Source organism: Chiloscyllium plagiosum, unplaced genomic scaffold (assembly GCF_037043375.1).
Source record: "Chiloscyllium plagiosum isolate Xiang-an unplaced genomic scaffold, Cpla_swu_hap1 HiC_scaffold_46, whole genome shotgun sequence".
Lineage (NCBI taxonomy): Eukaryota > Metazoa > Chordata > Chondrichthyes > Orectolobiformes > Hemiscylliidae > Chiloscyllium > Chiloscyllium plagiosum.
Window position 1 is genome coordinate 1,221,491 of NW_028270184.1, and position 23,653 is coordinate 1,245,143.

Here is a 23,653-nt window from a genome sequence, read left to right on the forward strand (position 1 = left end):
TTACAGTAGAAATGTAAGAACTGTAGACTTCCTCAGACACCTGTGGATAAAGAACAGACAATTGTTTATCAAGTAGTGGTACCATCCAGAATTTAAGGAGTAGCACATGAAATTCCAAAAGCAGGAGATATAAGAATATGGGAAATGCTGGCATTAATAACCAGGTATTTTACATGTTCAGGACTTCATAAAGATTTGGTCCCTTCTGTAAACCCTGTGGTAGGGAATCACTCAGTATGTAATTAAACCAGCTCCTTTGAAAGCCAAACCAGTTTTGAGGAAGCATTCAGTCAGCTGTGAGTAGTTTGTGTAGGACCATTATCGAAAACAAAAGCAGGTCAATAGTATATCCTCACAGTTATAGACATGAGAACCTGATTTCCAGAAACTCTTCTTTTAAGGACAACTAGAGCTTGAGTAATAGTGAAAAGTTTAAATGTGTTTTTTACTTGTTGTGGACTACGAACTGAGGAAAAAATCTGATCAGGGTTTGAACTTTATGTTGAAAGTTTTCCTGGACATCATCAGCAGTTTGGGTAGAAAACAGCCGAAGCTGACTGTGTATCATCCACAAACACAGGGAACTTTAGAGAGATAGCAACAGATTCTCGAAAACAGGAGTAAATCATATTGTAAACAAGTACCCCCAGGATTGGGACAAAGGGTGAAACTTATTATCTCCAACAAGAGATTCACCAACTGAATCCTCTGGGATTCAGACCATTTGAATTCATTTATGGCCATGATATTAAAAATCCAGTAAACCTGTAATATTGGATCACATGGTCACGTTTTTGGAAAGAGTCACAGGACCAAGTTGGGCAGCACTGTTGGAGGATCAGTGCCGAGGGAGTGCAGCACTGTTGGAGGATCTGTGCCGAGGGAGAGCAGCACTGTTGGAGGATCAGTGCCGAGGGAGAGCAGCACTGTTGGAGGATCAGTGCCGAGGGAGAGCAGCACTGTTGGAGGATCTGTGCCGAGACAGCGCAGCACTGTTGGAGGATCAGTGCCGAGGGAGAGCAGCACTGTGGGAGGATCTGTGCCGAGACAGCGCAGCACTGTTGGAGGATCTGTGCCGAGGGAGCGCAGCACTGTTGGAGGATCTGTGCCGATGGAGCTCAGGACTGTTGGAGGATCAGTGCCGAGGGAACGCAGCACTGTTGGAGGATCAGTGCCGAGGGAGAGCAGCACTGTTGGAGGATCAGTGCCGAGGGAGAGCAGCACTGTTGGAGGATCAGTGCCGAGGGAGCGCAGCACTGTTGGAGGATCTGTGCCGAGACAGCGCAGCACTGTTGGAGGATCTGTGCCGAGGGAGCGCAGCACAGTTGGAGGATCTGTGCCGAGACAGCGCAGCACTGTTGGAGGATCTGTGCCGAGGGAGCGCAGCACTGTTGGAGGATCTGTGCAGATGGAGCTCAGGACTGTTGGAGGATCAGTGCCGAGGGAACGCAGCACTGTTGGAGGATCAGTGCCGAGACAGCGCTGCACTGTTGGAGGATCAGTGCCGAGGGAGTGCAGCACTGTTGGAGGATCAGTGCCGAGGGAACGCAGCACTGTTGGAGGATCAGTGCCGAGGGAACGCAGCACTGTTGGAGGATCAGTGCCGAGGGAGCACAGCACTGTTGGAGGATCTGTGCCAAGGGAGCACAGCACTGTTGGAGGATCAGTGCCGAGGGAGTGCAGCACTGTTGGAGGATCTGTGCCGAGGGAGCGCAGCACTGTTGGAGGATCTGTGCCAAGGGAGCACAGCACTGTTGGAGGATCAGTGCCGAGGGAGTGCAGCACTGTTGGAGGATCTGTGCCGAGGGAGCGCAGCACTGTTGGAGAATCAGTGCCGAGGGAGCGCAGCACTGTTGGAGAATCAGTGCCGAGGGAGCGCAGCACTGTTGGAGGATCTGTGCCGAGACAGCGCAGCACTGTTGGAGGATCTGTGCCGAGGGAGCGCAGCACTGTTGGAGGATCAGTGCCGAGGGAGCGCAGCACTGTTGGAGGATCAGTGCCGAGGGAGTGCAGCACTGTTGGAGGATCTGTGCCGAGACAGCGCAGCACTGTTGGAGGATCTGTGCCGAGGGAGCGCAGCACTGTTGGAGGATCTGTGCCGAGGGAGCGCAGCACTGTTGGAGGATCTGTGCCGAGGGAGCGCAGCACTGTTGGAGGATCAGTGCCGAGGGAGTGCAGCACTGTTGGAGGATCAGTGCCGAGGGAGCGCAGCACTGTTGGAGGATCAGTGCCCAGGGAGCGCAGCACTGTTGGAGGATCAGTGCCGAGGGAGCGCAGCACTGTTGGAGGATCAGTGCCGAGGGAGCGCAGCACTGTTGGAGGATCAGTGCCGAGGGAGCGCAGCACTGTTGGAGGATCAGTGCCGAGGAAGCGCAGCACTGTTGGAGGATCAGTGCCGAGGGAGCGCAGCACTGTTGGAGGATCAGTGCCGAGGGAGCGCAGCACTGTTGGAGGATCAGTGCCGAGGGAGCGCAGCACTGTTGGAGGATCAGTGCCGAGGAAGCGCAGCACTGTTGGAGGATCAGTGCCGAGGGAGCGCAGCACTGTTGGAGGATCAGTGCCGAGACAGCGCAGCACTGTTGGAGGATCAGTGCCGAGACAGCAGCACTGTTGGAGGATCTGTGCCGAGGGAGCGCAGCACTGTTGGAGGATCAGTGCCGAGGGAGTGCAGCACTGTTGGAGGATCAGTGCCGAGGGAGCGCAGCACTGTTGGAGGATCTGTGCTGAGGGAGAGCAGCACTGTTGGAGGATCAGTGCTGAGACAGCGCAGCACTGTTGGAGGATCTGTGCCGAGGGAGCGCAGCACTGTTGGAGGATCAGTGCCGAGGGAGCGCAGCACTGTTGGAGGATCAATGCCGAGGGAGTGCAGCACTGTTGGAGGATCTGTGCTGAGGGAGAGCAGCACTGTTGGAGGATCAGTGCCAAGGGAGCGCAGCACTGTTGGAAGACCTGTGCCGAGGGAGCGCAGCACTGTTGGAGGATCAGTGCCGAGGGAGCACAGCACTGTTGGAGGATCAGTGCCGAGGGAGTGCAGCACTGTTGGAAGACCTGTGCCGAAGGAGCGCAGCACTGTTGGAGGATCAGTGCCGAGACAGCGCAGCACTGTTGGAGGATCAGTGCCGAGGGAGCGCAGCACTGTTGGAAGACCTGTGCCGAAGGAGCGCAGCACTGTTGGAGGATCAGTGCCGAGGGAGCGCAGCACTGTTGGAGGATCAGTGCCGAGACAGCGCAGCACTGTTGGAGGATCTGTGCCGAGGGAGCGCAGCACTGTTGGAGGATCTGTGCCGAAGGAGCGCAGCACTGTTGGAGGATCAGTGCCGAGGGAGAGCAGCACTGTTGGAGGATCTGTGCCGAGGGAACGCAGCACTGTTGGAGGATCAGTGCCGAGACAGCGCTGCACTGTTGGAGGATCAGTGCCGAGGGAGCGCAGCACTGTTGGAGGATCAGTGCCGAGACAGCGCAGCACTGTTGGAGGATCAGTGCCGAGACAGCGCAGCACTGTTGGAGGATCAGTGCCGAGACAGCGCAGCACTGTTGGAGGATCAGTGCCGAGGGAGCGCAGCACTGTTGGAGGATCAGTGCCGAGGGAGCGCAGCACTGTTGGAGGATCATTGCCGAGGGAGCGCAGCACTGTTGGAGGATCAGTGCCGAGACAGCAGCACTGTTGGAGGATCAGTGCCGAGACAGCAGCACTGTTGGAGGATCATTGCCGAGGGAGCGCAGCACTGTTGGAGGATCAGTGCCGAGACAGCAGCACTGTTGGAGGATCAGTGCCGAGACAGCGCAGCACTGTTGGAGGATCAGTGCCGAGGGAGCGCAGCACTGTTGGAAGACCTGTGCCGAAGGAGCGCAGCACTGTTGGAGGATCAGTGCCGAGGGAGCGCAGCACTGTTGGAGGATCAGTGCCGAGACAGCACAGCACTGTTGGAGGATCTGTGCCGAGGGAGCACAGTACTGTTGGAGGATCTGTGCCGAAGGAGCGCAGCACTGTTGGAGGATCAGTGCCGAGGGAGTGCAGCACTGTTGGAGGATCTGTGCCGAGGGAACGCAGCACTGTTGGAGGATCAGTGCCGAGACAGCGCTGCACTGTTGGAGGATCAGTGCCGAGGGAGTGCAGCACTGTTGGAGGATCAGTGCCGAGGGAGCGCAGCACTGTTGGAGGATCAGTGCCGAGACAGCGCAGCACTGTTGGAGGATCAGTGCCGAGGGAGCGCAGCACTGTTGGAGGATCAGTGCCGAGGGAGCGCAGCACTGTTGGAGGATCAGTGCCGAGGGAGCGCAGCACTGTTGGAGGATCAGTGCCGAGACAGCGCAGCACTGTTGGAGGATCAGTGCCGAGACAGCAGCACTGTTGGAGGATCTGTGCCGAGGGAGCGCAGCACTGTTGGAGGATCAGTGCCGAGGGAGTGCAGCACTGTTGGAGGATCAGTGCCGAGGGAGCGCAGCACTGTTGGAGGATCTGTGCTGAGGGAGAGCAGCACTGTTGGAGGATCAGTGCTGAGACAGCGCAGCACTGTTGGAGGATCTGTGCCGAGGGAGCGCAGCACTGTTGGAGGATCAGTGCCGAGGGAGCGCAGCACTGTTGGAGGATCAATGCCGAGGGAGTGCAGCACTGTTGGAGGATCTGTGCTGAGGGAGAGCAGCACTGTTGGAGGATCAGTGCCAAGGGAGCGCAGCACTGTTGGAAGACCTGTGCCGAGGGAGCGCAGCACTGTTGGAGGATCAGTGCCGAGGGAGCACAGCACTGTTGGAGGATCAGTGCCGAGGGAGTGCAGCACTGTTGGAAGACCTGTGCCGAAGGAGCGCAGCACTGTTGGAGGATCAGTGCCGAGACAGCGCAGCACTGTTGGAGGATCAGTGCCGAGGGAGCGCAGCACTGTTGGAAGACCTGTGCCGAAGGAGCGCAGCACTGTTGGAGGATCAGTGCCGAGGGAGCGCAGCACTGTTGGAGGATCAGTGCCGAGACAGCGCAGCACTGTTGGAGGATCTGTGCCGAGGGAGCGCAGCACTGTTGGAGGATCTGTGCCGAAGGAGCGCAGCACTGTTGGAGGATCAGTGCCGAGGGAGAGCAGCACTGTTGGAGGATCTGTGCCGAGGGAACGCAGCACTGTTGGAGGATCAGTGCCGAGACAGCGCTGCACTGTTGGAGGATCAGTGCCGAGGGAGCGCAGCACTGTTGGAGGATCAGTGCCGAGACAGCGCAGCACTGTTGGAGGATCAGTGCCGAGACAGCGCAGCACTGTTGGAGGATCAGTGCCGAGGGAGCGCAGCACTGTTGGAGGATCAGTGCCGAGGGAGCGCAGCACTGTTGGAAGACCTGTGCCGAAGGAGCGCAGCACTGTTGGAGGATCAGTGCCGAGGGAGCGCAGCACTGTTGGAGGATCAGTGCCGAGACAGCACAGCACTGTTGGAGGATCTGTGCCGAGGGAGCGCAGTACTGTTGGAGGATCTGTGCCGAAGGAGCGCAGCACTGTTGGAGGATCAGTGCCGAGGGAGTGCAGCACTGTTGGAGGATCATTGCCGAGGGAGCGCAGCACTGTTGGAGGATCTGTGCTGAGGGAGAGCAGCACTGTTGGAGGATCTGTGCCGAGGGAGCGCAGCACTGTTGGAGGATCTGTGCTGAGGGAGAGCAGCACTGTTGGAGGATCAGTGCCGAGACAGCACAGCACTGTTGGAGGATCAGTGCCGAGGGAGGGCAGCACTGTTGGCGGATCAGTGCCGAGACAGCAGCACTGTTGGAGGATCAGTGCCGAGGGAGCGCAGCACTGTTGGAGGATCAGTGCTGAGACACCGCAGCACTGTTGGAGGATCAGTGCCGAGGGAGGGCAGCACTGTTGGCGGATCAGCTCCGAGACACTGCAGCACTGTTGGAGGATCAGTGCCGAGACAGCAGCACTGTTGGAGGATCAGTGCCGAGACAGCAGCACTGTTGGAGGATCAGTGCCGAGGGAGGGCAGCACTGTTGGAGGATCAGTGCCGAGACAGCAGCACTGTTGGAGGATCAGTGCCGAGGGAGAGCAGCACTGTTGGAGGATCTGTGCTGAGGGAGAGCAGCACTGTTGGAGGATCTGTGCCGAGGGAGCGCAGCACTGTTGGAGGATCTGTGCTGAGGGAGAGCAGCACTGTTGGAGGATCAGTGCCGAGACAGCACAGCACTGTTGGAGGATCAGTGCCGAGGGAGGGCAGCACTGTTGGCGGATCAGTGCCGAGACAGCAGCACTGTTGGAGGATCAGTGCCGAGGGAGCGCAGCACTGTTGGAGGATCAGTGCCGAGGGAGCGCAGCACTGTTGGAGGATCAGTGCTGAGACACCGCAGCACTGTTGGAGGATCAGTGCCGAGGGAGGGCAGCACTGTTGGCGGATCAGCGCCGAGACACTGCAGCACTGTTGGCGTATCAGCTCCGAGACACTGCAGCACTGTTGGCGTATCAGCTCCGAGACACTGCAGCACTGTTGGAGGATCAGTGCCGAGACAGCAGCACTGTTGGAGGATCAGTGCCGAGGGAGCGCAGCACTGTTGGCGGATCAGTGCCGAGGGAGCGCAGCACTGTTGGAGGATCAGTGCCGAGGGAGCGCAGCACTGTTGGAGGATCATTGCCGAGGGAGCGCAGCACTGTTGGCGGATCAGTGCCGAGACAGCAGCACTGTTGGAGGATCAGTGCCGAGGGAGCGCAGCACTGTTGGCGGATCAGTGCCGAGACAGCAGCACTGTTGGAGGGTTGACGCTGAGGAGGCGCCGCACTGTCGGAGGGTCAAACCTGAGGGGAATCTCAGAATCAGGACTGTCAGAAGTGCCAACTTTTGAGATGTGACTTTAAACCAAGATCCCGCCAGATCTCTCAGAGAATATTGTGAATAAATTCCCACCGCCCCAATTAGTAAATGCGCGGGGATTGGGGTGGGCTGTCCCTCTGGACCCAGCATCTAATGTTTCTATTTCTCAGAAACTTTCAAAGCTGTACAGCGTTTGGAATGAAAGGGCGGTGTTTGGCTGTAACTCAAATCTAGGAGCAGGGAGAATACATACCCTCTGCTAGCTCTTATTCAGCCCGTCCCGATGAATAGGTTTGTGACTGACGCCTGAACAGGAAGAGGAGAAACAGTGTAGGAGCATCTCTGTGTCCCAATCACCATGAAGCTGTACAGACTGACACTCCTCCTGACACTCGTGCGGGCTGATATAGGTTTGCTTTCTCTTCTCAGTGATATTGTTTTTCCTGCATTCGCAAACTCAGTCTTCTTCAGTGGCTCCTCTATGAGTTGGTGCAAGGCGCACTCCAAACGCAGGTTTATCCTTTGGTTGTTATTAGAAATTGCTGGAAAATTAATTGGAAGCTGCTGGCTTTTCAGGACACAGGAAATGCAACGGGTCTGTGGAGGCAAGGTCAGGGTTATAATGCTTTCCCTCCTGGTTTTAATTTCATAATTCCAGCCACATTTTATTTTTTGCTTTCTCTCTGTTAGTGTTTTAACTGTTCGGTCCAGTCTCACTGTCTGCTTCGAAGGCTTGGTGTGAGAACGTTCCTGTGGAGTGCTGTGGGCGCTATATCAGTGAAAGTTGTTCTTGTAATGTGGTTGCATCTGGGAGGGAGGGGCATTAGTTGGGGTAGCTGACGCCTGGAGAAAGAGTCAATCCTGCCCAGTTTTGCATTGATTTTACGAGCCATTTGCAATTCCCCCGTCACTGTGTTGAGTGATGTTCCTGACTGAGGTTTCTCTTCATTCCTGCTGCAAGCAGAGATGCGAATCCCACTCCAATCGCTCTGCATCGTTATTACATTTAAAATTACCAGCTAAACACAATGTTCTTTACATCCTTATGCCCAATCCTAATGTATTAAACATGGTTCATCACACACTTCCATCAAGCTTCTTTGAAACCAAAACTAATAGCGAGAGTGAGAGAGAAAGAGAGAACCAGACAGCGATAACAAGACAGTGAGAGAGAGACATTTAGAATTAAAGGTGAGACACAGGGAGAGAGAAAGAGACAGATGGACCGCAAAACAGTAAAATATCAGTAATACTTGGAAATAAATGAATGAACTGGAGGCCTGTTCTGAAGTTTACCGGAGGAGCCAGACTAATAATATTATACTGTGTTTAAAACAGAGAAAGCCAGTAGAGAGAGACATGAAGAGGGAAAAAGAAAACGTGAGATAAAGAAGCAAAGTGTGAGAAAGAAAAAACAGAGAGAAACAGTCAGAGAGAGACCAAAAGAACTATGAATCAGAAACAAAAACCGAAGTTGCTTAAAACAAAAGTTGCTAGAAAAGCTCAGCTGGTCTGGCAGCATCTGTGAAGACAAATCAGAGTTATATGTTCTGTGAAGTGTCTACCAGACCTGCAACGTTAATTTTGATTTCTCTCCACAGATGTCAGACCTGCTGAGCTTTTCCAAAACTGGGTGTAGGTTTGCTCGCTGAGCTGGAAGGTTCATTTTCAGAAGTTTCGTCACCATACTAGGTAACATCTTCAGTCGTATGGTGATGAAATGTCTGAAAATGAACCTTCCAGCTCAGCGAGCAAACTCACATCCAAAACGTCAACCTGAGCTACAAATCTTCTCAAATGATTTCCAACACTTTCAGTTTTTGTTTCTAAAGAGAGAGGTGCATAAACAGATTGAGAGAGGCACTGAGAGTGAGACAGAAATCAACAGTGAGAGAAAGTAAACACTCCCTCAGTGCTGACACACCGACAGTGCAGCACTGCCTCAGCACTGATCCTGCGACAGTGCCTGCTCCCTCAGCACTGACCCTCTGATAGTGCAGCACTGCTTCAGCACTGACCATCCAACAGTGCGGTGCTCCCTCACAGCAACCCTCCCACAGTGTGGACCTCCCTCAGCATTGTCCTGTGACAGTGCAGCGCTCCCTCTTTACTGACCCTATGACAGTGCAGCACTTCCTCAGTACTAACCCGCTGACAGTGCAGTGCTCTCTCAATACTGGCCGTCTGACAGTGCAGCATCCGCTCAAAAGCACTCACCCTTGGATAGTGGGCACTCCCTCAATCGGGCAGCTGTTCTTCAATTACCGAGCTCTTATCATTCAGTTGAGGATTAAGAGATGAGGGAGATTGCTCCACTTTTGTCCTGCCACATACATAACTTTCAAATTGAATGGCTGTAACAACAAACCCCATCTAAACAGTCTGGAATATTTGTCCTTAAATTTCTCCGCAAATGTCAATGGGTTATGATCAGTGTATATGATTGTCTCAGGCCATTCATGCTGAATATGCAGATTGTCTTGGGGTGATTTTCCTGTAAATGTATAATTGCTGACATTGTGTGTGTTTCTGTATTTCAGATGTACCAGTGCCTGCTTCATATATTGTGAGTTTCAAGATTTAGCTTTCTTTATTGGTGATGCAAATTTGTTTGTTTTGACTGTATTATGGACTAGGCTACAACCATTCAAAACATTTCAAGAAAGTAGCCCAGACTCTAGCTTTGCTAGTTGTTTTAAGCAGGTGTAATGCAGATTTTTCAGGGTATGCAGTTGGTCAACCCACATAGTTTTAAACAAAACAATATCCAAAGACGGCTTAATTTTAAAACCCTTTAGTCCTAAACTGTTAATACTCTGTAACACACACATGCATGCATTACATTGACAATAAACATGCAAACACACACAACTGCATTCTGTTTTAGTCTGTTTTACTCCTGCCACTGAACGCCTCCCTTTCTCATTCAAGTTTCGACAATGCATCGTTAATCACATTTTCTCATCCTGCCACATGCAGAATTTTCAAATTGAATGGCTGTAACAACAAACCCCATCTAAACAGTCGGGAATATCTGTCCTTAAATTTCTCCGCAAATGTCAATGGGTTATGATCAGCGTATATGATTTTCTCAGATACATTATTGGTAACATAAACATTGAAATGTTATAATGCCAACACTAAGCTCAAAGTCTCTTTCTCAACCTTTGAATATTTCTGCTGATGAATGTTCAGTTTCCTGGAGAAATACCCAATAGGTCTTTCTATCTTCTTGTCGTCTTCCTGCAACAGCACAGCACCGATACCTGTATCACTTGCATGAGATAGCCACCTTGAGTGGCTTTGCGTAATTAGATATGGCTAATACTGGGACAATGGTTAACACAGCTTTCAAATGCCTTTCGACAGTCCGCTGAAATTTGGCTGAAATTTCTTGCCTTTCATTAACAATTCTGTGAGTGGAGCAGCCACACTGCTAAAATTTGGTACGAATTTTTGATAAAATCCACTCAATCCCAGGAATTGTAGTACTGCTGTTTTTGTCAGTGGTCTGGGAAACTCCCCAAATATCTTTGTTTTTGCATCCTGGGTGGCCATTTGTCCATGTCCAATAATATGTTCCAGGAAGGTGACTTGGGCTTTGGCAAGTTCACTTTTAGCAAGGTTTATCATCAAGCCTGCCTTCTGAAATCATTCAAGTAAGTCTGATAAATGTTGCAAATGTTCCTTCCATGTGTGACTAAAAATCACCAGGTCATCTATATATATATATATATATACAACAGAATTGGGTAATCCGGCAATGACCTTATTGATTAGTCTCTGACATGTGGCCGGCACATTTTTCATACCAAATGGCATGACTTTAAACTGATGCAGTCCATTCGGTGTTACAAAACCCAAAATTGTCTTCAAGCTTTCTGACAAATGTACCTGTGAGTATCCTCTGAGAAAGTCCAACTTAGAAATATAAGTAGATTGTCCAACCTTTTCAACACAGTCTTCCAAACATGGAATCGGATATGTATCAGTCTTTGCAACTGCTTTGACTTTACGATAGTCCACACATACCATCTGGTTTGGCACCATTACTATGGGTGAGCTCTAGTCACTGTAACTCACTTTGATTGTATCGTCTTGGAGCATGCGTTCAATCTCCTTTTGATCCTGTGCCAACTTTGGAGGGTTTTATCTAAAAGACTATTGCTTTATTGGAACAGCATCTCCTATATCTACATCATGCATAATTAGGTTAGTACTTCCAAGCTTATTTCCACATAACTCTTTCAGGTCATTTCAATTTTCCTCTGGAAGGTAACTCAATAATTTATCCCAATTTTTGACAAATTCCTCATTGTCCAATTTAATTTGAAGATTGTCCAATTCAGAATCCTCTGAACTTGGTTCTTCCCACTGTGCTGTAACCAATGACACACTCTCCTCCTGCTTTCCTTCTCTGCCAAAATATCTTTCAAGCATATTCGCATGACACAGTCTGTGATATTTCTTTCTGTCTGGAGTCCTTATCAAATAGTTCACCTCACCTAATTTCCTATCGACTTAATAAGGTCCACTAAACCTTGCTTTTAAAGGTTCACCTATCATTGGAAATAACACTAACACCTAATCTCAGATCGCAAAGTTGCGAGTCTTTGATTTCTCAACTGCTTCCTGTTTCATTGTAAGCTGTGATATTTTTAAATGCTGTCTAGCCAACTCCCCTGCTCTATTTAATTGTTCCTGAAAATTTGACACGTAGTTCAAATATGCGATCTCTGAATTCTGACTTACAAATTTCTCCTTAGTCAATTTTAACGGTCCTCTCACTTCATGCCCAAAAACTAATTCAAATGGACTGAATTTGTTTGATTCATTTGGTACATCTCTGATCACAAGAAGCACAGATGAAATTCCCTTATCCCAGTCAGCTAGATAGTCTTGATTATAAGCCCTCAACGTGGTCTTTAATGTCTTTAATGGTCTTTAACGTCCAATGCCACCTTTCTAGCACTCCCTGTGATCCTGGATGGTTCACAATAGATTTGAATTATTTTATTCCTAAATTGTCCGTAACTTCCTTGAATACTTTTGATGTAAAGTTTGACTTTTGATCTGATTGTATCTCTGTGTGTAGTCCATATATAGTGAAATATTTGGGTAATTCCTCTACGATCCTTTTAGCTGTGATATTGCGTTATGGAACAGCCTCTGGAAATCTAGTGCACACATCCATTATTAATTACAAATACTGATTCCCACTTGTTTTAGGTAGTGGTCTGATGCAATCAATTAAGACTCTTGTAAAAGGTTCCTCAAATGCAGGAATAGGTATTAAAGGTGCGGCTTTTATTACTGCCTGCGGTATTCCAATTACCTGACATGTATGATATGTCTGGCAAAATTCAGCTACAGCTGAAAATGTGTTGCTGGAAAAGCGCAGCAGGTCAGGCAGCATCCAAGGAGCAGGAGAATCAATGTTTCGGGCATGAGCCCTTCTTCAGGAATATCAGGAACATCAGGAAATTCAGCTACATCCTTGTGCAGTTCAGGCCAGTAAAAATGTTTTTGAATTTTAGCTTGAGTTTTTCACACTCCTAAATGACCTCCTAGCAGTAGCTCACATGCCACACACATCTCCTTTCTATAACCCACTGGCAATGCAACTTGATGAAATTCTGCCCATTTGTCATCTGCCTGAATATGTGATGGTCTCCATTTCCTCATTAAAACATCATTTTGAAGATAATAACTTTCAGGGATACATTTGGATTCTTTTTCTGTGTACGCTGTTTGACACAGTTGCTTTAAATTTTAATCTTTCTGTTGTAGCTGTAATTTATCTGAGCTAAAGATGTCTGCTGTGTCAGCTATCTATTCCTGCTTTGTCTCCACCATTCGATCAAACAGGGTCTCTGGTAATTCCACTTCAATTTTCTTATCTGTACTCTTTGATCTCTTCTGTTTCAACTGGCGACTTTGTGACCTCGTTACCACACAGTCAGGAAAAATCCCAGGATGTGTGTCCTGCAATAGTTCAGTTGCCTGAGTTTCCGCTAGCGTTTCGAACGCAGTAGGCAGCACTCCTACCTGTGAACCAACTATATCATTAGTAAGGACAAATTGTATTTTTGGAGCTGAGAGTTTGTCTAGTATTCCTCTGAAAAATTCTCCACTCTTCACTGGAAACTTTAACCTCACTTTACATAATTTACCAGAGCGGCGAGGAGAGAAGGAGAGGTGAAGCGAGGGCTGCCGGGAAGGGGGAGTTTTCCCGCATTAAAAGGAACTTACCTCGGGAGTCAGGCTTTCATTTGCTGAGAGGTGCAAGGGAGGAGCGAAGGACTTCTGGGAAGTCATATATTTGTGTGGTTGTGTTGTCCAAAACACTACTCGGGTAATGTCTCCCACCCATCCTCCTCCTCGAACCAAAAAAAAAGGTTCTGTGCGCCAGTTTGGTAACGAGTTTATTTTTTATTCCTTATTTTTTCAACAGTCTCTTTGGGAATTTAGAATAGCGGGAATGGAGGTTAGGGCAGTTGAATGTTCCTCCTGCAGAATGTGGGAGGTAAGGGTCACCACTAGTGACCCTGCTGACTACATCTGCAGGAAGTGCACCCAACTCCAGCTCCTCGAAAACCACATTAGGGAACTGGAGCCGGAGCTGGATGAACTTCGGATCATTCGGGAGGTAGAGGGAGTTATTGAGAGGAGTTACAGGGAGGTAGGCACTCCTCAGGTACAAGAAAAAGGCAGATGGGTTACAGTCAGGAGATGGAAAGGGAACCGGCAGGCAGTGCAGGGGTCCCCTGTGGCCATTCCCCTCAACAATAAGTATACCGTTTTGGATACTGTTGGGGGGAACGACGTACCGGGGAAAGCAGTGGGGCACAGGACTCTGGTACAGAGTCTGTCCCTGCTGCTCAGAAGGGAAAGGGGAAGAGGACCAGAGCAGCTGTCATTGGGGACTCCATAATTAGGGGGACAGATAGGAGGTTCTTTGGGGACGAGACAGACTCACAGTTGGTATGTTGCCTCCCAGGTGCCAGGGTTCGTGATGTCTCTGATCGTGTTTTTGGGATCCTTAAGGGGGAGAGGAAGCAGCCCCAAGTCGTGGTCCACATAGGCACCAACAACATAGGTAGGAAGAGAGATGGGGATTTAAGGCAGCAATTCAGGGAGCTAGGATGAAATCTTAGAGCTAGGACGAACAGAGTTGTTGTCTCTGGTTTGTTGCCCGTGCCATGTGCTAGTGAGGTAAGGAACAGGGAGAGAGAGGAGTTGAACATGTGGCTACAGGGATGGTGCAGGAGGGTGGGTTTTGGATTCTTCGATAATTGGGGCTTTTTCGATAATTGGGTAGGTGGGACTGCTACAAGCAGGATTGTCTTCATCTGAACCAGAGGAGTACCAAAATCATTGGGGGGGGACATTCGCTAAGGCTATTGGGGTGGGTTTAAACTAATCCAGCAGGGGGATGGGAACCAAAATTGTAGTTCAAGTATAGAAAAGGTTGAGAGTAGGGAGGTCCAAAATCAAGTTTCAGGGATGCAAGATGGCACCAGCAAGCAAGAAGTTGCTTTGAAGTGTGTCTACTTCAACGCCAGGAGCATCCAGAATAAGGTGGGTGAACTTGCAGTGTGGGTTGGTACCTGGGACTTCGATGTTGTGACCATTTCTGAGACATGGATAGAGCAGGGACAGGAATGGTGTTGCAGGTTCCAGGATTTAGATGTTTCAGGAAGAACAGAGAAGATGGTAAAATTGGGGGAGGTGTGGCATTGTTGGTCAAGGACAGTATTACAGTTGCAGAAAGGATGTTTAGGGTCTCGTCAATTGAGGTAGTATGGGCTGAGGTTAGAAACAGGAAAGGAGAGGTCACCCTGTTGGGAGTTTTCTATAGGCCTCCGAATAGTTCCAGAGATGTGGAGGAAAGGATCGCAAAGGTGATTCTCGATAGGAGTGAGAGAGACGGGGTAGTTGTCATGGGGGACTTCAACTTTCCAAATATTGACTGGGAACACTACAGTACAAGTACTATAGATGGGTCAGTTTTTGTCCAGTGTGTGCAGGAGGGCTGCCTGACACAGTATGTAGACTGGCCAACAAGGGGCAAAGCCACATTAGATTTGGTACTGGGTAAAGAGCCCAGCCAGGTGTTAGACTTGGAAGTAGGTGAGCACTTTGGTGATAGCGATCACAATTCTGTTATGTTTACTTTAGTGATAGAAAGGGATAGGTGTATACCACTGGGCAAGAGTTCCAGCTGGGGGAAAGGCAATTATCATGCAATTAGGCAAGATTTAGGAAACATAGGATGGGGAAGGAAACTGCAGGGGTTGGGCACATTAGAAATGTGGAGCTTATTCAAGGAAAAGCTCCTGTGTGTCCTAGATAAGTATGTACCTGTCAGGCAGGGAGGAAGCTGTAGAGTGCGGGAGCCGTGGTTTATGAAGGAAGTAGAATTTTTGGTCAAGAGGAAGAAGAAGGCTTATGTTATGATGAGATGTGAAGGCTCAGTTAGGGCGCTTGAGGGTTACAAGGTAGCCAGGAAAGACCTAAAGAGAGAGCTCAGAAGAGCCAGGAGGAGACATGAGAAGTTGTTGGTGGATAGGATAAGGGTAAACCCTAAGGCTTTCTAAAGGTGTTTAAGGAATAAAAGAATGATGAGAGTAAGATTAGGGCCAATCAAGGATAGTAGTGGGAAGTTGTGTGTGGAGTCAGAGGAGATAGGGGAAGCACTAAATGAATATTTTTCGACAGTATTCACTCTAGAAAACGACAATGTTGTCAAGGAGATTACTGAGATACAGGCTACTAGACTGGGGGTGGGATTGAGATTCACAAGGAAGAGGTATTAGAAATCCTGCAGAGTGTAAAAATAGATAAGTCCCTTGGGTCGGATGGAATTTATCCTAGGATCCTCTGGAAAGCCAGGGAGGAGATTGCCGAGCCTTTGGCATTGATCTTTAAATCGTCATTGTCTACAGGAATAGTGCCAGAAGACTGGAAGATAGCAAATGTGGTTCCCCTGTTCAAGGAGAGGAGTAGAGACAACCCAGGTAATTATAGACCAGTGAGTCTTACTTCAGTTGTTGGCAAAGTGTTGGAAAAGGTTATAAGAGATAGGATTTATGATCATCTAGAAAAGAATAATTTGATTACGGATAGTCAGTATGGTTTTTGAAGGGTAGGTCGTGCCTCACAAACCTTATTGAGTTATTTGAGAAGGTGACCAAAGAGGTAGATGAGAGTAAACCAGTTGATGTGGTGTATACGGATTTCAGCAAGGCGTTCGATAAGGTTCCCCATAGTAGGCTATTGTACAAAATGCGGAAGAATGGGATTGTGGGAGATATAGCAGTTTGGATCAGTAATTGGCTTGCTGAAAGAAGACAGAGGGTGGTGGTTGATAGGAAATGTTCATCCTGAAGTCCAGTTACTAGTGGTGTACCACAAGGGTTGGTGTTGGGTCCACTGCTGTTCATCATTTTTATAAATGACCTGGATGAGGGCGTAGAAGGATGGGTTAGTAAATTTGCAGATGACACTAAGGTTGGTGGAGTTGTGGATAGTGATGAAGGATGTTGTAGGTTACAGAGAGACATAGATAAGCTGTAAAGCTGGGCTGAGAGGTGGCAAATGGAGTTTAATGCAGACAAGTGTGAGGTGATTCACTTCGGTTGGAGTAACTGGAATGCAAAGTACTGGGCCAATGGTAAGATTCTTGGTAGTGTAGATGAGCAGAGAGATCTCGGTGTCCATGTACACAGATCCTTGAAAGTTGCCACCCAGGTTGACAGGGTTGTTAAGAAGGCATACAGTGTTTTAGCTTTTATTATTAGAGGGATTGAGTTCTGGAACCATGAGGTTATGCTGCAGCTGTACAAAACTCTGGTGCGGCCGCACTTGGAGTATTGTGTAGAGTTCTGGTCACCGCATTATAAGAAGGATGTGGAAACTTTGGAAAGGGTGCAGAGGAGATTTACTAGGATGTTGCCTGGTATGGAGGGAAGGTCTTATGAGGAAAGGCTGAGGGACTTGAGGCTGTTTTCGTTAGAGAGAAGAAGGTTGAGAGGTGACTTAATAGAGACATGTAAGATAATCAGAGGGTTAGATAGTGTGGACAGGGAGAGCCTTTTTCCAAGTGTGGTGACGGTGAGCACAAAGGGGCATAGCTTTAAATTGAGGGGTGATAGATATAGGACAGATGTCAGAGGTAGTCTCTTTACTCAGAGAGTAGTAAGGATATGGAATGCTTTGCCTGCAACGGTAGTAGATTCGCCAACTTTAAGTACATTTAAGTCGTCATTGGACAAGCATATGGACGTACATGGAATAGTGTAGGTTAGATGGGCTGCAGATTGGTATGACAGGTCGGCGCAACATTGAGGGCCAAAGGGCCTGTACTGTGCTGTAATGTTCTATGTTCTATAATTGAGCGCTTCTTGTCTCACCATGAATTCCCGTTACTCATACATTTTCTGGCAATAGTCCTTCAGAGATATATATCTCCTCATATTTCAACATCAGAGATTGAGAGTATCCTGTATCTCTTAATATTGTAACCTCTTTACCTGCTGCTCCTGGCTTATGCGAGTAAACTTTACCTTTGCATGTGTATGGTTTAAGAAGATCTGGCACTTCTTCCTTAACCAACCTCTGACCAGCTTGTACATTCTGGTGCAGATTTCTAGCCTCCACTGTGCTTTCTGTTACCATTGTAACAAAACTCACTGACTATTTCCTGTCTTCCTACATCTGGCTTCTTCTAACTCACCAACACTGTGATTTCATGTGGTCCACTTTATTGCAGTGAAAACACCAGAGCTTTTTAACTTCTCTTTCCCCTTTAAGAGTTATCCTTATGATCTTCACCAAGATCTACCTCTCCCTTTCCATGTGAGGATTCCTCTTTTCCCCAGATTCTATCCCTCACGGATTGAAACTGATTTTGGAAGCCAAACTTTGATTTATGGACCAACTCATAATCTTCAGCCATTTCAGCTGCTAATCTTGCCATTTTAACTCTCTGTTCTTCAACATGACTTCTCACTAGTTCAGGCAGTGAATTTTTGAACTCCTCCAAAATAAAAGGCTCTCTAAGAGTATCACAAGTTTGCTGTATTTTTAATGCCCTTACCCATCTATCAAAAGTACTTTGTTTGATTATTTCAAACTTAATGTAAGTTTGACCAGGGTTCCTCCTTAGATTCCTGAAATATTGTCTGTAGGTTCCTGACACAAGCTCATATGCACTTACGATGGCTTTCTTCACCTTCTCATATGCCCCGGGTACCTCCTCTGATAGTGATCCAAATACCTCACTAGCTCTACCTACATGTTTTGTTTGGTTCAGCAAAATCCACATGGTCACTGGCCACTGCCTTTGTTTAGCCACCCTTACAAATGAGATGAAAAAGGCTTCCACATCCTTCTCATCAAATTTAGACAAAGCTTGAACATATTTAAACTTTCTCACCAGGCTTTTGGCTACCGTGAGTTTGTTCATCCTCACTCTCTTCCTCACTGAACTTACCTTCAGCCTTCATCTCCATCCTTTTAAGCTGACTTTCCTGTCTAAGTGCCAATTTCTGAAGTTCAAACTCCCTCTATTTCTTCCTTTACTCACTCTCCTTTTCTCTCTCTTCTCTCTTTCTCCCTCTCCCTCTCTTTCTTTTTCTTTTTGTTCTGCTAAAGTGATTCATTCTTTTTCTCTTTCCTCTGCTTTTAATCACAATTCCTTGGGGGGTTTTTTTGCCTCTAACTCAATCTGCTTTTTTTCAATTGCATTTTAGCCATCTCTAAAGATTCTGATGGTATTTCCAGCAAATTCTCCTTTCCTTATGGAAGGAGGCAGCTCCAGCTCCAGATTGTCTGCTAATTCCAGCAGTTTGCACCTTAATCACCATTTGTAAAACCCGTAAAGTCACTTCTTCCACCCCCTGAAAACTCTTGGTGACTGAAGGAGCCATTGCTATCCCAAGCAATGGTTAAACCAACCGATTTCAACACCAGAACAAAAGACACTAACACCTACCACTCACTGCCTTCGAGTCCAACAACCTGAATCCCAAATCGGAACCGTAGAGCAAATCCCACAAAGATCCCCCAGTCTGTTATGGACCAGGCCAGATCCCCTCAAAACATTTCAAGACAGTAGCCCACACCCTAAATTTGCTAGTTGTTTTAAGCAAGTGTAACGCGGATATTCCGGAAGAGATGCCACTGGTCAATCCACTTAGTTTTAAACAAAACAGAATTTATTTCCAAGATTACCAAGTGAAACACAAACAGAAAAGAACATAATACTGAATAACTTAACCGATCCAAAAACCCAACAGATCATCCCAACTTAATGATGCTGTTCAAAATACTTGGAACAATCCCCAGAAACACCTCTTGGGAGAAAAGGTAACATCAAACACAGGGTGTTACAAGAGAGATGTCACAGAGAGAGGAGGATCAGCGTGGGTTTGCTTCTTTGGATCCAGCAGCTTTACAACTGCTTGACTGCTTTCAGTGACTAGCTAGACCAAATCAAACAGAGAAAAGGGAGAACTGGCCACTCTCCTTTCATTGTACAAATGTTTTTATACATTTGAAACCCCTTTTCCTGAGGCAGTATCTGTCAGCTATAATCAAATTAATCCTAAAACCCATCCAAGCCCAGACTTTTCGGAGTCTGTATCTTTTACAATCTCTCTGAAAAATAAACCAAGGACACCATAACCTTGTTAAAGAAACAGCATCATCATAACTGTTAATAAAATGTATACATTCAATCTCTTATAGCTGAAGTGTTCCCAGTTCCCAACACACGAACATTGCAATGAGGATTCTGAATTTATTTGTGGCACAGATGGACAGGATTATGGAAATGCTTGCATCCTTTGTGAATATAACAGGTAATGAATGTAAAGAAAAGACCAGATGTGATTCCTTTTGTTGTAAAATTTAAGAACTAATTGTTAAACTTGGAATGAATCACAGTTTGACTACACATGGAGTTACTATAAACAGTTCTGGATTTTGAGAATTGTTACAGTGTGACGAGAGGAAAGTGCTGGTAATCAAACTGCACAATTCACCAGTCAGAACATTCATGTAAATGTATTGATTCAATCACCGACTTAGCTAATTGCTCCCCATTGCTACAGGTATTCCTGAATAATGGTGACTTTCATCAGATTTACTTAGTGAACTCGAAATAATCCATTGATTATGAAACAAAACCTATTTTTAAAAACAAGTGTTTAAACTGGTTAGCACTAAGCTATAGTCCAGAATTAGAATGATATCATTGTTTAATTCCAAACTAAGCATACTCACACAATACAAAAGACAACGCAAATCTACAGAGATGATGATTAAAAAGGTCCGGGAAAGAAAATGCCCTTTTTTGCCTATGGTCTGAAAATAAAAGATAGAATTGGATAAATTCTCACAGCCCAGTGTGTTTCTTGTTGATGGAGTCGAATTGGTAACAGTCTGATGGAAGACGTCCCAAATAAGCTTTGGCTTATTCATTATCTTGACTAGTTTGTACAGCTTCTCAGGCTGTACAAACTAGTCAAGATAATGAGAAATAGAAATTTTATTGAGTTCCCAAAAGCTTCAACCAGTAAGACGATGAGACCAGAAGACCATAAGACACCAGAACAGAAATTAGGCCATTCAGCCCCTCAAGTCTGCTCCGGCATTCAATCATGGCTGATACGTTTCTCAATCCCATTCGCCCACTTTCTCCCCTTAACCTTTGATCCCCATGACAATCGAGAACTTATCTATCTCTGACTTAAATATAGCTGAAAATGTGTCGTTTCTCCTCTTAAATATACTTAAATATACTCAATGACCTGGCCTCCACAGCCTTCTGTGGCAATGAATTCCATAGATTCATAATGCTCTGGCTGAAGAAATTTCTCCCATCTCTGTTCTAAAGGGTCTACCCTTTACTTTAAAGCTGTACCCTTGGGTAAGAGTCTTTGCTGCAAATGAAAACACCTTCCCAATGTCCACTCTGTCCAGGTCATTCAGTATTCTGTAAGTTTCAATTAGACCCCCCCCAACCCCACCCCCAGGACAACTAGCCATTTGGATACAGAACTGGCTTGAAGGTAGAAGACGGAGGGTGGTGGTGGAGGGTTGTTTTTCAGACTGGAGGCCTGTGACCAGTGGAGTGCCCCAAGGATCGGGGCGGGGTCCACTACTTTTTGTCATTGAAAAAAATGAATTGGATGTGAATATAGGAGGTATAGTTGGTAAGTTTGCAGATGACACCAAAATTGGAGGTGTAGTGGACAGCGAGAAAGGTTACCTCAGAGTACAATGGGATTTTGATCAGATGGGCAAATGGGCTGAGGAGTGGCAAATGGAATTTGATTTAGAAAAATGTGAGGTGCTGCAGTTTGGAAAAGGAAATCAGAGCAGGGCTTATACAGTTAATGATGAAGTCCTGGGGAGTGTTGCTGAACAAAGAGATGTCGGAGTGCAGGTTCATTGTTCCTTGAAAGTAGAGATGCAAGTAGATAGGATAGTGAAGAAAGCATTCGGTATGCTTTCCTTTATTGGTCAGAGCACTGAGTATAGGAGTTGGGAGGTCATGTTGTGGACATACAGGACATTGGTTAGGCCACTTTTGGAACAGTGTATGCAGTTCTGGTCTCTTTCCTATCGGAAAGAAGTTGTGAAATGTGAAAGGGTTCAGAAAAGATTTACAAGGATGTTGCCAGGGTTGGAAGATTTGAGCTATAGGGAGAGGCTGAATAGGCTGGGACTGTTTTCTCTGGAATGTCGGAGGCTGAGGGGTGACCTTATAGAGGTTTACAAAATTATGAGGGGCATGGAGAGTATAAATAGGCAAGGTCTTTTCCCTAGGGTCGGGGAGTCCAGAACTAGAGGGCATAGATTTAGGGTGAGAGGTGAGACCACAAGCATGGGCCCATCAGTATCAAACCATTCTGAATAAATCCAATGGGAAAATTCAGAAGAAGCATCCTCCCTGCCCAGAGATTCTGTTGGGGGTGGGAGTGGGGGGGGGAGGGGCGGTGCGCGAAATTTGGGACTCGCTCCCACAGGAAGAGGTCAAGGTGCGTCATGTTGACATGTGTAAGGGATAAACACCTGAGGGAGAAAGCTACAGATGGACAGGGTGAGATGGAGATGAAAGTTTGGGTGCAGAGGTGCAAGAAGTTAAAATTCTGAGTTGAAATTTGCGGTAAATATTCAAAAAGTGTAAGAGTGTTTGTGGGCAGCTGGTGGTAGTGACTGATTCCAACCTGAAGCCTTTGCCTGTCGATAAGGCTATGGTGTTCATCCTGTTGCCACTGTGCCAGTCCTGATACAGAATTAAAGACAGTGGGACTGCAGTCCCAGTGGAATCTGAAACAACACTTAGCTGGTTCCGTCAATACCAACTTGTGCCTTGGCATCAGATCACAAGCCCGGCTCTGATGTTTCCTGCTGACGGGCCCAAGGTGTGACTCTGACATTGGAAAATTCCTAGATATCTTCATATGGATGGGAGATGTTCGATGGCTTGATGGTTGTCTTTGTTTCCCCTTCAGGCTGCACAAGAAAGATGTTCGCGTCCAGCACCTCGGATTCTGCACATGTGCTCAAAAGGCAAGGAGGCAACCTGTTAATTAAACCAAGCTTTCACAAAGAGAAATCTCTCTCAGAATGGTTTCTCCTTGAATAAAGAAAGTGGACCATGAACTGTTTGTGGCATTTCCTTTGTCTGATAGGAATGTAACAGCAGGGGTAAGGTATTCGGTCCTTTGAACCCATTTCACGATTCAGTGAGATCATAGAAACAGAGAGACCTAGGGAACTGCAGGTACTTGGTTCCTTGAAAGTGACATCGCAGGTAGTCAGGCTGGTGAAGAAGGCATTTGGCATGTTTGCTTTTGTCAGTCAGAACACTAAGTACAGGAGTTGGGATGTCAAGTTCCACCTGTGCAGGACATTAGTGAGGCCACTTTTAGAGCACGACATACAATTCTGGTCACCCCGCTATAGGAAGGATGTTGTTAAACTTGAGAGGGTGCAAAACAGGTATACAAGGATGTTACTAGGAGGGTTTAGATTATATGGAGAGACTGGATAGACTAGGACGGTTTTCACTGGAGTACAGGAGATTGAAGGGTGACCTTATAGAGGTTTATAAAGTCATGAGGGGTATAGATAAGGTTAATAGTAAATGTCTTTTGTCCAGGGTAGGAGTGTCCAAAACTAGAGGGCATAGGTTTAAGGGGAGAGGGGAAATATTTAAAAGGGACCTAAGGGGCAAACTTTTCACACAGAGGGTGGTGCATGTATGGAACAAGCTGTCAGAGGAAGTTGTCGAAGCTGGTACTATTACAGCATTTAAAAGGCGTCTGGAAGGGTATATGAATAGGAAGGGTTTAGAGGGATATGGGCAAAATGCTGGCAAATGGGACTAGATTAATTTAGGATATCTGGTCAGTGTGGACGATTTAGACCGAAGGGTCTGTTTATATGCTGTATGACTCTATGGCTGATCAGGCCACGCTCTGTGCTCTACTTTCCTACAGTCCAGTTGCTCCATTCCAATCTCAGACTGTGTTGGACAGATTGTGTTAGCAGCAGTTTCCAGGTACATTCCCAATGGAGCAACAATCACCAACCTGCCATCACATCCAATACGTCCCTCAATCAAACCTTCTTCCACCAGCAGGAGCCAATAGGGCTCCCCCTGTAACTGGAGCCCTGGTAGGGCTAACCCTCCACCTCACACTTGTCCACAGTGAAATTCATCTGCCACTTCTCTGCCCAGTCCACCAACTTGTTTTTGCCCTTGCAAATTTCTACAACCACCTCACGGGTTACAACTCTCCCAGATTTTATACAAACTTTGACATTGTCTCCTGCACATCGACATCGAGATCATTGACGT

At 47.3% G+C, this 23,653-nt stretch overlaps 2 protein-coding genes across 2 annotated transcripts in view; one reads left to right on the top strand and one right to left on the bottom strand.

The window, feature by feature from the left end:
- On the bottom strand, nt 1-6,924 carry LOC148136189 (uncharacterized). Its single transcript, XM_087983585.1, has 5 exons — nt 6,759-6,924; nt 4,350-4,711; nt 994-2,619; nt 862-959; nt 1-40 (listed from the first exon to the last, which is right to left on the bottom strand). Exons 1-5 carry the CDS (start codon nt 6,922-6,924, stop codon nt 1-3), a joined length of 2,292 nt encoding a protein of 763 aa, XP_087839711.1.
- LOC122544022 (trypsin inhibitor ClTI-1-like) overlaps nt 6,809-23,653 on the top strand; it is a 23,767-nt gene continuing 6,922 nt past the window's right edge. Inside the window, exons 1-4 of the mRNA XM_087983566.1 lie at nt 6,809-7,184; nt 9,315-9,340; nt 19,528-19,640; nt 22,302-22,359. Of these exons, the coding sequence (XP_087839692.1) occupies nt 7,133-7,184; nt 9,315-9,340; nt 19,528-19,640; nt 22,302-22,359 (249 nt within the window). The 5' untranslated portion in view covers nt 6,809-7,132. The remainder of the gene's footprint in view (nt 7,185-9,314; nt 9,341-19,527; nt 19,641-22,301; nt 22,360-23,653) is intronic.

What these genes read in the sequence shown, in the direction of transcription:
- LOC148136189 (XM_087983585.1), bottom strand. Translation starts at nt 6,924, where the DNA reads ATGCTGGGTCCAGAGGGACAGCCCACCCCAATCCCCGCGCATTTACTA. An exon ending in GATTCTGAGATTCCCCTCAG is followed by an intron (nt 4,712 to 6,758) that starts GTTTGACCCTCC and finishes ATCCTCCAACAG; the next exon opens with TGCTGCGCTCCCTCGGCACA. An exon ending in TCGGCACAGATCCTCCAACA is followed by an intron (nt 41 to 861) that starts GTGCTGCACTCC and finishes CTTTATCCACAG; the next exon opens with GTGTCTGAGGAAGTCTACAG.